The sequence below is a fragment of the Phyllostomus discolor genome, chromosome 13, assembly GCF_004126475.2.
Source record: "Phyllostomus discolor isolate MPI-MPIP mPhyDis1 chromosome 13, mPhyDis1.pri.v3, whole genome shotgun sequence".
Lineage (NCBI taxonomy): Eukaryota > Metazoa > Chordata > Mammalia > Chiroptera > Phyllostomidae > Phyllostomus > Phyllostomus discolor.
Genome location: NC_040915.2, coordinates 46390882 through 46404264, shown reverse-complemented (window position 1 = coordinate 46404264; position 13383 = coordinate 46390882). Strand labels below are relative to the sequence as shown.

The window sequence follows — 13383 nt, the reverse complement described above, 5'->3', positions numbered from 1 at the left end:
GGCGGGAGAGCTTGGGGCAGGAGGAGGCTGGGGCTGTGGTCCTCTAGATCCGCACCAGGTCTAGAGTTAGCCACATGTGGAAGTTTAAATTTAAATAAATCAGATTTAAATACATTTAAAACTTCAGTCCCTCAGCTGCATGAGCCACACTTCAAGTGCTCAGTAGCCTCTGTGGTGGGCCAGTGGCCACTATACTGAACATCGAAGATACAGAACGTTTCCATCATCGAAGACAGTTCCAGTGGACAGTGCTTATGTAGATGGATTTGCAGAGGCTTGTAGAGGAGAAAAGGTCTGTGACCAAACCTTGTTTTGTGATGTAATTTACAGCCCCTTCTGGGAAGAAATGAGCATTCCTGAAAAATGAAGCAAGCATTGAAGCCATTTTCTAATAAATTTTAATAGAGTTAAAACTTGTTCTGGGAAAAACCAGTCATCCATCCTGCCAGCTCACTATCACTCAGGATTCTAGTAACCTTTAACCAGACATTATTTTCCAGTTAGTTTCTCAGTATTCTCCAATCATTATCTTTTCTTATAAAATGGCTCTGCCAGAGAGAATGTTTGAATTGATCTGCAAGGGATTGTACCACTTGAACACATATTTATAATTAAATTGTCAGAAAAGCTATTTGTGTTGTTTATTTGCTTTTAAACAGACTTACTTGCTGGTTAAATGATTTGCGTCTTTATCCAGTGAGTATTAGGGACTGTGCTTTTGTTAAACTAAAAGAAATTGTATTCAAAGAGGTGCATGCGCATGGATGAAAACTTCAGGTACGCCCCCCTCCAGGTCCATGCTGAGAGGTGGGAGTCCTTGCCCCCTCCCCGGCCCAGCATTCCGTTGGCAGTCACTTCTCTGGTTTCAGCCCTTCGTTCTTCGTATCTCTGAGTAAACGGCTTACGTTGCTGCTTCTTAGTTGTCAACTCCATATATTCTGTAGATTTTTTTTTCTGTTATAAACGAGGATTTGGCTAAATTCTTACTCTTAACTTCCTAATGTATTTACTTCATTTTAATTCCTCTTTTGGTTGTTTGTATCTTATAACCAAATCTTTATATCTTGTTCCTCAACTCGAAGCAGGGTCTCTTATCCCCATACTTGAGAAGGGAGAGTCGGGGCATCCCCCTCCGTCCTTCAGTGTGAGGAGAGCCAGCACTAGCCGTGTGTGCAGGGGAACCCGCAGAGGGAGAGAGGTGCTGCACCCCCCCCACCCCCCGGCCTCAGAGAGCCTTTGGGACTGGAGGCATCAGGGACTGGTGGTGCAGTGCCGTCATGAGCTGGGGCTGGAGGTCCAAGTTCATAAAAGGAACTGTCCTCCCCCGTCCTGGTGCACACAATGTTTGTGCTTAGATGCTGTCTGCCCAGGCAAAAGACTAGACCTTGATTTTCTGAGGAAATGGAATAACCCTGGAAAAAAAAAGGCCTTGATACACTGACATTGGGGTTATTTAAGGAAAAGCCATGTGATGTGTTTCAGTAATCAAGTCTCAGGCATGTGTACAGCATTTCTGATTAGTGCTGAATAGTTAAAAAAAAAAGATACAATAAAAACAAAACAAAACAAAAAAACCCCTACAAATAAACCCCAAAACTTGGGGGAGGTATGTGTGTGGAAGGGAGGAAAACAGATTAAAAATGATTGGCAAAATACTGACAATTATTGAAGCCAGGCAATGGGTATCTGGGGAACTTGTTAGACGGTTCCTCCTCCTTTTATGTACATTTAAAAATCATCCGAATTAAAAGCTTTTTTTAAAGCTTTTAATAAAGCTTTTAATTTTTTTTAAATTATTGTAAAAACAGACAACCAAAGATTTCTAGACAAATGAAGAAAGTATCTAATTTGAAAATAAAAAAACAAAATCAGAGAAATAGCTCATAGAAGGTGTAAAATACAACTTTATAAACACTAACTACTCTGTGAGGTATGAGAAGATGCTGCATTTGTAAAACAGAACAGGATGTCATGAAAAAGGAACTATCAGAATGAAAAAGAGTTCTGGAAATTAAGATTTTGATTGTCAAAATTTAAAAGTTAATAAAAGGGTTAAAGATAACAGATTTCCCAGCAAGTCAAAGAAATAAAGAACAGTAAATATGAGAGAGGAACTAAATGACATAGAGAAATAATTCATTTAAAGTCTAAGCAGTTCCGAAAAGAGGACAAAGAAGATGAAGAGGAAGACATAACTAAAGAAATCATCCAAGAAGAATGTCAGACGAAAGGACACTGGTGTCCAGATGAATGAACAATGCCCCCACCATGCACACGTGTCAGCCTGAAACTCCACGTTATGAGGAATAAAGAGTGTTGTAAATCTTCCGGAAATAAGATAAAGTCTTGTACAAATGACAAGTAGTTAGAAGAGCAGCATACTGTTCAATAGCATTACTGGATGTAAAAATGGAGCAGGGCTTTCAAAATTCTGAAGAAATTTATTTCCAACCTAGAAGTCAGTGGTCAGAAATATCAACCAAGTGTGAAGACAACATAAAACTATTTTTAGATAGATAGCTATACAGTCAAAAGCCCATACCTGCCCTGGAGGAAACAGCAACTTAAAATAGCGTCTTCTAGTGGCATGAAATAAAAAGTTAGAGAGGAAGGAGCCTGCTCTAGATTAAAAGAACAACCTTTGAATCATTTTTTGGAGTCTGATTCAAACAAAGCACTGTAAAAAAAAATTGGGGTGGGGAACAATTGGAATTCGAATATAAAATATTTGATGAAGCAAGGTGTTATTCTTAACTTATTTTTAAAGTATAATGGCATTGTGGTTATATAAGAAAATGTCTGTATTTTGAGAGATGCTTGGTGAATTAAGTATTTGGAAGTGGAATTACATGGTATCTGGTATCTGGGATGTGCTTTAAAATGTGTGAGTGGCAAAAGGAGATAAGTTAAACAGGTGTGGCAATACCTGTATTGTTGTTGAATCTGGATGACGGGTATATATGGAGGTTTATTATATTACTGTATTTTTTGTATATATTTGAAATTTTTTCTTATTAAATAAAGAAATTTCATGTACCACTGGCCACTAGTTAAGGAGCTTCTAAAATGCTGGCTTGGGAAGCTAAACATAGCTATCTGGCCTACTGCCTATAGTGCTTCCACAGGACGGAACACTGTGAGCCAATAGAAAATACGAGGCAGATACGCACATACTTTTTATGTGCATATGCACAGACCGAAGTAGATTAATTTCCAGGTTACATTGGGTAGTACCAAAAGCTGGGCTGTATTTGCTACCTGCTGTGTGTTGATAGTTGGGGTAGAGAAGCAGGCTCTTTATACAATTGTCCTCCTATGTCAACAGCTTTCCTCTCTCCACGGATCATTTACTACAGCATAGAGATATGTTTAAGGATATCCTGCCTTTAAAAAACAACTCCCTTGACCCATGCCCACCTCCACTCCTCTATTTTTGGCTTCCCTTTACCGCAGTACTCTTCAAAGAGTTCATTCTTACTGTTTTTTGTTCTTTCCTTTCTGTTGTCTCTTGAACTTGCTTTAGTCAGGCTTGTATCCTTATCATGCCACCAAAACAATTCTTCCCAAGTTCACCAGGGATCGCCTCATTACTGACTTCAAAGTCAGCTCTTCATTTTACTTGACCTGTTAGGAGTATTTAACATGGTTCATCACTCCCGCATTCTTGAAACTTTTCACTTCGCTTGTGGGACACCCACAGGACCTCTGTCGCTGATCGTTCCTCCCCAGTTTCATCTTCCCTACTTCTCAACGGTCTCTGGTGCCAGGACCTGTTTTCAGGATCCCTTCTATCTGCTCTAACTCTCTCGTTGGTCTCACCCTGTCTTACAGCCTTAAACACCTCTCTATATATCGATGGCAGCCAAAGCCTGACCCTGGTGTTTATTTGTATATGCGCAGAATGCGAGACTTTTCCTGCCCCTCCTGCGGGCTTTCCCATCGCAATTAATAGCATCTGTGACCTTCCAGTGCTGGCCAGAGACCTTCGGTGTCACTCTCGATTTCCCCCCTTTTTTTCCTTCCCCAAATGCTATGTATGTCCAGTCAGCAGATGCTGCCTGCTCTACCTCAAAGTGTAACCCAAAATGTTACTACCTCTGTAAAGGTACCACATGATTGGGCCCCCTCTTCCCTTACCACTCTCTGCACCTACCGTACTCCCCCGTCTCATGCCACGGCCGGCCTCCTTGCTGACATGCAGGAGCACCCAGTGTGCTCCCACCTGGGAACCTTTGTGCTGAGACGGTGTCCTGCAGATAACGACATGGCTTGCTCTCTTACTTTCTCAGGTCCCGGCTCAGATATCACCTTATCGGGAAGACCTTTCTTATGGTGCTCCATGAAATAGTTTATATAAAATAAAATCCTGTCTTTTTATCTCTTTTGCCCTTTTTCTTTCTTTTTTTTTTGAGATTTTATTTATTTATTTTTAGAGAGAGTTGGGGTAGAGAAGCAGATTCTTTATGCAATTGTCCTCCTATGTTAACAGCTAACAGGAGGGAGAAAAAGAGGGAGAGAAACATCAATGTGAGAGAGATACATCACTTGGTTGCCTCTCGCACACCCCCAACTGGGGACCTGGCGTGCAATGCAGGCATGTGCTCTGGCTGGGAATCGAACCCGTGACCCTTTGGTTTACCGGCTGGCATTCAGGCTGGCATTAGTCCATTCAGGGCTAAAATTATATATTTTTAAGGCATAAAATGTAATGATTTGATATATGTATATATTGTGAAAGTACCACAATCAAGTTAGTTAGCACATCCATCACCTCATGTTCACCATATTTGTGTGTGTGTATGTTGAGAACATTTAAGATCTACTCCCTTAGCAGATTTCGAGTTTATTATACAGCATTATTAACTGTAGTCCCATGCTGTACATTAGAACCCCAGAACTTACTCATCTTCTAACTGGAAGTCTGTAGCCTTGACGAGCATATCCCCATCTCCCTGACCCTGCAGCCTGTAGCAATCATCACACTACTTTCTGCTTCTATGAATTCAACTTTTAAAAAAAAGGTTTTATTTATTTATTTTTAGAGATAGGGGAAGGGAAGGAGAAAGGGGAGAGAAACATCAATATGCAAGAGATACATCAATTGGTTGCCACTCACATGCCCCCAGTTAGGAACTTAGCCTGCAACCCAGGCATGCGCCCTAGCTGGGAATTGAGCCAGCAACCCCTCAGTTTGCAGGCCGGCACTTAATCCAATGAGCCACATGAGCCAAGGTGAATTCAACTTTTTATTTTCCAGATGTTAGTGAGTTCATGCAGTATTTGTCGTTCTCTGTCTCACTTGTTTCACTTAACACAGTGCCCTCAAGTTTCCTTCATATTATCATAAATGGTGGAATTTGTTCCTTCCTTCCTTCCGTCCTTCCTTCCATCCCTCCTTCTCACCCAAGGGTATGTTTATTGATTTCAGAGAGAAGGGGGAACGGGGATGTCATCCATCCTGACAGAGAGGTGACCAACCATTCCGGTTTGCCCGAGACTGAAATGTCTTAGGATATGGGACTTACAGTGCTAACACCTGAACAGTCCTGGGCAAACTGGAATGGTTGTTGTACCATCCAGGAGGAAAGAACAGCAAGTACAATGCCTAGAGTTAGGAGAAGCCTGGGCATTTGGAGGAGTGACAGAATCCAGAGAGAGACGGATTCTCACCTCTCTCACCTACTGTACCCTGCCTCCTAGCCCCATTTCCCTCCCCATAGACACGTTACGTTAATGTTTTCTTTTTCCCCAGAGATAATACAAGCACATACAGATACACACGTATATTTTTTGTTTTTCCTTTTCTGTTTTCCCACAAATGGTGAGTGATTTATACACACTTCTCTGCACTTTGCTCAAGTGGAGTGATGGGGGATAGAGTTTGAGAGGCAGCCAGGGCCATCCTCGAAGGGCCTTGTAAGGTGTTTGGGTTTTATTCCAAGTGACATGGGAAGCTCTTGGAGAGTTTTGAGCGGGATCTGATTTTGAAAGTTCATTATAGCTTTTGGGTCAAGAATCGACTGAAGCAAGATTTAAAGACTCTCAAAGAGACTAAACAAGTATAGAAGAGGCCATTTATATAATCAGAAAAAAAATATTATATATTTTGGAATCTTGAACACTACCAGTGTTATTCCATTGTGTCATTTTTTGTGAAAAAGCAGCTGAGTTTAATCTGTAATCTAGGCCTCTTGGCACCTAAGATTGAGGGAGAATTACAACAGGGTTACCTAAAGTGAATAGGTACCAGAGTGTAGGATCTAACTAACTGTGCTTGCTTCTCAAAAGGACTTCTTGGTGACTCAATGGAATTAGAGAATTAATCATTATTATATAAGGTAGACTAGAGAAATGCAGTTAGAAGTACGATGTAAAGAAATGGCATGTGGAGAATACCCTACCTAACTTATAAACTGTTATTAATATAAGACAACCTCTAACAGGTGGCCCAGAGATTTTCTGACATTAGGGGTATTTCAGTTACTTACTGCTGTTGAACAAACCACCCCAGAGTGACTATAACCAACAGCAGTTTATAGGTTGACCGGCCTCAGCTGGGTGGTGGTTCTCTGCACGGGGAAGCTGAGGTCACACCCATGGCTTCACTCAGTTTGGAGCTTGGCTGGGGCCGTAACGTTCAAGATGGCCTCTCATCTGCCAAGTCTCTCTGTGCCTGGCCTAGTGATCTTGGCCAAACCTCTTGACAGCCCAGAAACTGGCTTTCAGGTGGGAGTTTTTCAAGAGGACAACTGCTTATCAAGCCTCTGCTTACATCATGCTTTGTAATGGCCAAGCCCAGAGTCATTGTGGGAGGGGACTGAACGGCAGTGCTTCATTCACTGAGGTCACTAATGTGACAGCCTGCCACTTGGAGTCACAGGCCTTCTGAGGCTCTAAGACACTTAGAGTTCTGGCATTTAAAATTGTAGAGCAGTAGGCCTGGAATCTCCCTGCCCAATGTGGTTCCTTCTGCATTGGACACATCCCTGCCTGAGACACTCGGTAACTCTTTTCTTACCCTTCCAGAGCACCTTTTCACATCTGTTTTCTTCTGAGAGTTCTTCTTGCCCCCATGTGAGCTCTATAAACTGCTGTTCTTTTGTTGTTGTTGTTGTTGTTGTTGTTTTTAAAGATTTTATTTATTTATTTTTAGAGAGAAGGGAAGGGAGGGAGAGAAATATCGATCGGTTGCCTCTTACATGCCCCCAGCCAGGGACCTGGCCGGCAACCCAGGCATGTGCCCTGACTGGGAATTGAACTGGTGACCCTTTGGTTCACAGGCCAGCGCTCAATCCAGTGAACCTCACCAACCAGGGAAAACTACTTTTCTTTAGATAGATTTAGTGACAATTTTCCTACCATTTTGTCCTCTTTATGTCCCTTCCTAAACACATGGACACACTAGGTTCTTTCTCCCCTTCTCCCTTTGGGTTTGTTTCCTTTGAATTACCCAGATGATTAGGGCGCCCTTCACTCACTCAGTATTAATGTGGTGCCCACTAGTTGCCTTGTCTGGGCAGCTGGGTAACAGGCCTTCATCTTCAAAGAGCTAACATTAGAGTGTAAGGAGGTAGGCAGTAAGAAAGTAAACAGCAAGAAGAACGAAATAATTTCAGCTAGTGATAAATGCTGGGACGAAAATAAGACAGGAGACTGTGGTAGTGAGTAGGGGAGGTAGGGAGCTACTTTAGTCGGCCTGGCTGAGAGGGCCTTTCCAAGGAAGGGGCATCGGAGCTGAGGCCTGAATCGGTAAGCAGCTATCCATCCTTACAGGTAGGTGACCAACCACCCCAGTTTGCCTAAGACTGAGATTGCTTAGGATGTGGGACTTTCAGTGCTAAAACCCAGGCAGTCCTGTGCCAACTGGAATGGTTGTACAGTCCAGGAGGAGGGAAAAGCAAGGACAAGGTCCAGACTTAGGAGAAGCTTGGGCGTTTGGAGGAGCGCCAGAAGCCGTGTGGCTGAAAGTGTGGTGTGGAAGGGCAAGCCACAGCTGCGAGGGCAGTGGATGTTGGACCGTGGGGCCTCAGCCAGGAGTTCGGATTTTACTCTAAGTGGGTTAGGGGGCCACTGCCGGCTTTCAAACAGGGAAGGACCTGGTGTTATTTACATGTGATACTGACCATTGGCTGGTGTGTGGGGGGATGAAACAGGGAGACCAGAGAAAGCAGGCTTGAGATGATGGTGGCTTCAGCCAGGGAGGGGAACTTTTTGTCCCCGCTAACCCTGTGCTCCTCCTGACTCCTCCCAGCCTCTTCCCCTTCTTTCTAGATCTGTAGCTCTTTAAGACTGAGGAGCTTCTTTGCTCTGTAGAGAGGTTCCCAGGTTTAGTCCTTGTACAGAACCTCGCTCTTTGCTTCTCACTGGTGTCTTAGCGGGTTTTCTTTCCACTGTTTGCAATGTGCTTGAACACAATAATGCAGTTTTTCTTAAGTTGCCCATTTTTCCCCTCATAGGGCCAGGTTTTGTTTTTCTCCCCATTCAATGGGAGCATTTAATCCATTTACACTTACATTGATTTTTGATAGGTTGCCTTCAAAGGGCTAAATGTAATTTCAACTCCTTAACAGGTAAGGAGTAGTTACATTTATACAGCCCTAAATTATTTTGGCCCTTTGAAGGCAACCATGAGGCTGATGTGGCCACTGGTGAAAATGAGTTTGACACCCCCGGGCTAGCTCTAATTCTTGGCAAACCCTCATTTAAATACATGGAAATATGAAACCAACAAATAAGAGAGCAAGGCAGGAACTGTGTTGGCTTTGCTCACCAGCAAAGTACTTTACGCATAGTAAAGTTACACGTTACAAAACAAACCAGGACTGAGTTCTACCCCTAAGACTAAGGAAGGAGAACCCCAAGAAGGCTGGCATGTATGGCACAGCCTACATGGAAGCTGAAGATAAGGTAGGCAGCTTTGGGTTTAGGTTATTCGTGGACCATCAAGAATGCCCACTTGTTAGAGGGTGCTGAGTTAAGCAACTGCCCAGCGTTAAGAAGCAGCGGGTAGAAAACAGAAAGAGCATTTTTGGACTCAAGGAATTCCTTTCCCTTATCATTTGTGACTGTGTCATAAAAGTCTCCCCCACTCTGTGTGGCTCTTTCCTGGCTGTGCTCCTGCATTTGCTTGCTTTCTCTTGCCTCTTCTGTTACCAGCCTTTCACTTTGGATTCCTTTGCTTTTCATTTGCTTCTTATTAGCCTTGCTCCTTCGTACTCCCATTCCATCGTATCTTTATACCCACAGCTGAAGGCCAGTCCTGGCCACCTGTTCTGGTGCCACCAGTTCTGAGACTTCAGCCAGATCCAGGAGCCTGGGTCTGGAAGGGGGCAGCGGGACGCAGAGGCTGTCTGAGATGTATTGATATGTGAGACATTCAGCAGCAAATGGAAGTGGAGAAAAGGGATAGTATTTCCATGGGCCACCAAGGTTGTGTTTAAGGTCTCAGAGACCTGCGGATGTTTGAAACTGAGGAGCAGGGAGTTAAGAGAGAGGGAGACACAGGCGTTGAAGGAGCAGACGGAGTTAATTAAGGGAGTAGTTACAGGGGAGGCAGAGAGGGAAGACTTGACCTTAAATAACATGGGATGAAGTGCTCCCTCCTCTGAAGTAAGAGGAAGGGAAGAATAAATGGGCCCAGACACAGATTCTTGAGCTGGAAGGGAGATGAGTGTGAGCAGCTGACAGTAAAGCAGTCTGAATCTTTCTACCAATAAGGATGGCCAAGCGGTCTGCTTCAAGTCAAGCTCAAAAGTGGCAAAGGAATTTTGAAATCATCACTCCAGGGATTTTTCTGGGGAATAAGCAAGTGATGAATGAGAGCTGCCAAGCACCAGCAAGGGTCCGGTTGACAGTGGCGTGTGTTTTTAGCAGACAAAGCCTGCCTTTCTGCTGGTTCCCGAATGGTGGGGCTAATGCGGGCTGCTGTTAATGCAGAGTTTCGATTTTAGCCACTAATTAAATTTCGAGAAGACATTATCCTCATAGTTGTACTTAATATTAATAGTAAATAAAAAACTGATTTGTTTTCCTCTCAGTGTACTTGTACCTGTCAGAAGCTTGTAATTAGTGAGGGCTGCCTCTGAAATTCAATATAAGGAATTTTAATCAACAGACTTTCATAGAGCTTATTACACTTGGCTCACTACTTTCAGAAACTGGGCTATTATGAAACATGAAGGCTCTCAAACTTAGCCCAGCCTTCCTTTTGCTCTCGGTAGTTTCTGCTGAGGTTTACCCCTACTCAGGCACAGGTTTTGACAGTTTGGAGAAACCAGATCACAATCATGCAATTCTGAAGCAGAAATTTGCTAACAAACGGAAACAGATGTCATTTAAAGACCTATTTTCCTTTGAATATCAGGTTGAAAATGGCGTGTGTATAGCCAGTCCACTTCAGGAACGCACAATTCTAATGAGAAAAGAGGGCGAGTCTGCAAAAAGCATTAATGAGATGCTCCTGAGCAGACTTTCCCGCTACAGAGCTTCCCCGTCCGCAACGCTGGCCGCCCTCACTGGCTCCACCATCTCCAACACCCTGAAAGAGGACCAAGCAGGTACGTGCCCTTCGCTTACCACCTGTTGCCTTGTACGGCTCCATTCAGGCGTGTGTGTGTGTGTGTATTTTTAAGACTGTCTTGTAGAGCAGTTTTAGGTTCACTGCAAACCTGAAAGTCCTGATATTTCCCATGTACCACCTGCCCCACACATGCGCAGCCTCCCTCATGAACATCCCGCACCAGATGGTGTCTTTGTTACAACTGATGAACCTACATGGACAAGTCATCACCACCCAACGTCCGTAATTTACCTTAAGTTACAGTCTTCAGGTTTGGATAAATGAATAATAACATGTAGCCATTATTATGGTATCATACCAGGTAGCTTCACTGCCTTAAAAATCCTTTGTTCTCTTCCTATTCATCCTTCCCCACCCCCAACCCCGGCCACCACCGATTTTTTAAATTATCTCCATAGTTTGGCCTTCTCCAGAATGCCGTGTAGCTAGAATCATACAGAATATAGCCTTTTCAGATTGGCCTCTTTCACTTAGTAATATGCATTACATTTCCTCCGTGTCTTTTCCTGGCTTGATATGTCAGTAGTGAGAGCTGCCTGTGGGATTCAGGCGACACATATTTTTAGAATTTTTGTAAGAGTTTCTTTGAGCCAGACTGATGACATGTGCCAGCGAGCAAGACCTCAGATGCTCCCCAGGCACTGCTCCTTGTCGAGCACCTACAGCGCATCTCACGGAAGCGCTTCCCTTTCCATAACTCACCTTCTTCTCTCTTTCTAGTCGTTGTCCTTTTTTTTTTAAATTCCAAGCTGATACATGTTGTTGGCTGTGGGTGGGAATTAGCATGAATCAGTAATCATTCAAGGCAGCTTTGTCTTTAACTGTAAATACCTTCTCATCACTGTTAGTATAAATTAATTGGTTTCATGTAAATGTATCCTTCATAAATGTAAAAAGCTCTTACTTAGCATCGTCTTTGCCAAATACAATCTTGACCAAGCGAGAGGCAAACCTCCTACAGCAGATTGCTTTTTCTTGAATTTATCATTCAGTGTTTGTATTTTAACATTTTGGAATGGATAATACATTTAAAGAGTTTGAAAGCAAAAACAACATAAAAAGCTGTATGTAGAGAACTCGAGGTGTATTCTGTATTTTGCCCCTACTCTGCCCCCTATAGGTAACTGTATTAGTTTGTTATCCTACAAAGTGGATGCACATACAATTAAAGACAAATTCGTGTTCTTATTTTCCTCCTATTCTTAATCAGTGTTAGCCTACTAAACACGCGGTTCTGTATCCTTAAAGCAGGAGTTCTACTGGGTGGAACGAGCATCTAAAGGGTTCATAAACATACCCCCTACAGTTTTAAATGTACCCATCATAATTTTCATCAGACTTTTTAGGTCATCTGTGGCCCAAAAAAGGTTAAGAACCATACATTTTAAGATTTTATTTATTTTTAGAGAGAGGAGAAGGTCGGGGGGAGAGAGAGAAAGAACGGTTGCCTCTTGTATGCACCTGACTGGCGACCAAACCCACAACCCTGGCACGTCCCTTGGCTGGTAATCGAACGGTGAACTTTTGCTTTGCAGGTTGGCCCCCAACCAGCTGAGCCACACCAGTCAGGGCAAGAACCATTGTTCTTGAAGAGTTTATAGGTTACATTCCAACTATGTGAATTTATACCAAATCATCAGCCGCAGTAAAAGCTGAGGCTAGAAAAAGATGTCACAGAAAAGTGTATTTGAATTAATGTGCTTAATTAATTTAATGCAATTTTATCCTTTAATCCTTTTATATATTGAAATGTTAGGAAGAGAAAATATTTAATTAATTTATTATGAGGCTATCAAACTAAATACTAGTTTATATTAGAATTTAAGAAGGATAGTATTTTATTTCCATTGATTTCTGTTATGTCGAGTGTAAGTGGGGAAGTTGTTAATAGCTCTTATTACCTGGGCTTGTAGGAAATTTGTATAATAGGAAATACTTTGAGATGACAGCTTTTTTTTTTTTTAAAGATTTTATTTATTTACTTTTAGAGAGGGAAGGGAGAAAGAGAGAAACATCGATGTGCGGTTGCTGGGGGTCATGGCCTGCAACCCAGGCATGTGCCCTGGCTGGGAATAGAACCTGCGACACTTTGGTTCCCAGCCCGCGCTCCATCTACTGAGCTACGCCAGCCAGGGAGAGATGACAGCTCTTTTTACCTAAATAAACATTTTCTTGGCAAGCTGAAGGTTTCGTCTGGGTTTGTCCCTTGATGAGAGGAGGAAATTGAACCCACCCTGAACAGCATAAATACTACGGGAATGCTCGCTGGGCCACGAAGCCTGAGCAGAACATGAAGGAGAGCTCCAGAGACAAGGGCACACTTAGAATTTCGTGAAGACAGGAGTCTGTGTTCTAGACGTGTGATCTCTTCGTGCTTACAGATGCATCCTGTGCATATTCATTTTACATGATGGTGCTACATGAAATTCACCAACTACAGGCCAAGAGATTTTTGACAATTCAACATTCAGAGGGTGGAGAATTTTTTATTGGGATAAACTAGTACCTGTTACCATGGTAACATGAGTACGCCTGTTAAAAGCACCTTGGTGAAAATGTTATGCTCACAATATTGCTAACTTTCCGATCACACCCCTTTTGGATTTCTTATCTGTGGGACCTTAGCCCTTCTGGATTTATGTCCTGAACAAAGAATGTACTTGCTGGGGGCTTGGAGTCTTAAAAAATAGAGCTTTCTTTCTTTCTTTCTTTTTTTTTTTAGAAGCACAAGCATTCAAAGCAAATATTAGATCAGGTGTTATTTTCCAATCTAAACCATCTAAAGATGATTTTACATCCAGGCA

At 42.7% G+C, this 13383-nt stretch overlaps 1 protein-coding gene across 5 annotated transcripts in view; it reads left to right on the top strand.

Moving 5' to 3' along the window:
• HECTD4 (HECT domain E3 ubiquitin protein ligase 4) overlaps window positions 1-13383 on the top strand; it is a 154528-nt gene that overhangs the window by 47908 nt on the left and 93237 nt on the right. For all 5 annotated transcript variants that reach the window (XM_036014941.1, XM_036014939.1, XM_036014940.1 and 2 more), the window contains exon 8: window positions 10364-10556. In XM_036014941.1, the coding sequence (XP_035870834.1) occupies window positions 10364-10556 (193 nt within the window). The remainder of the gene's footprint in view (window positions 1-10363; window positions 10557-13383) is intronic.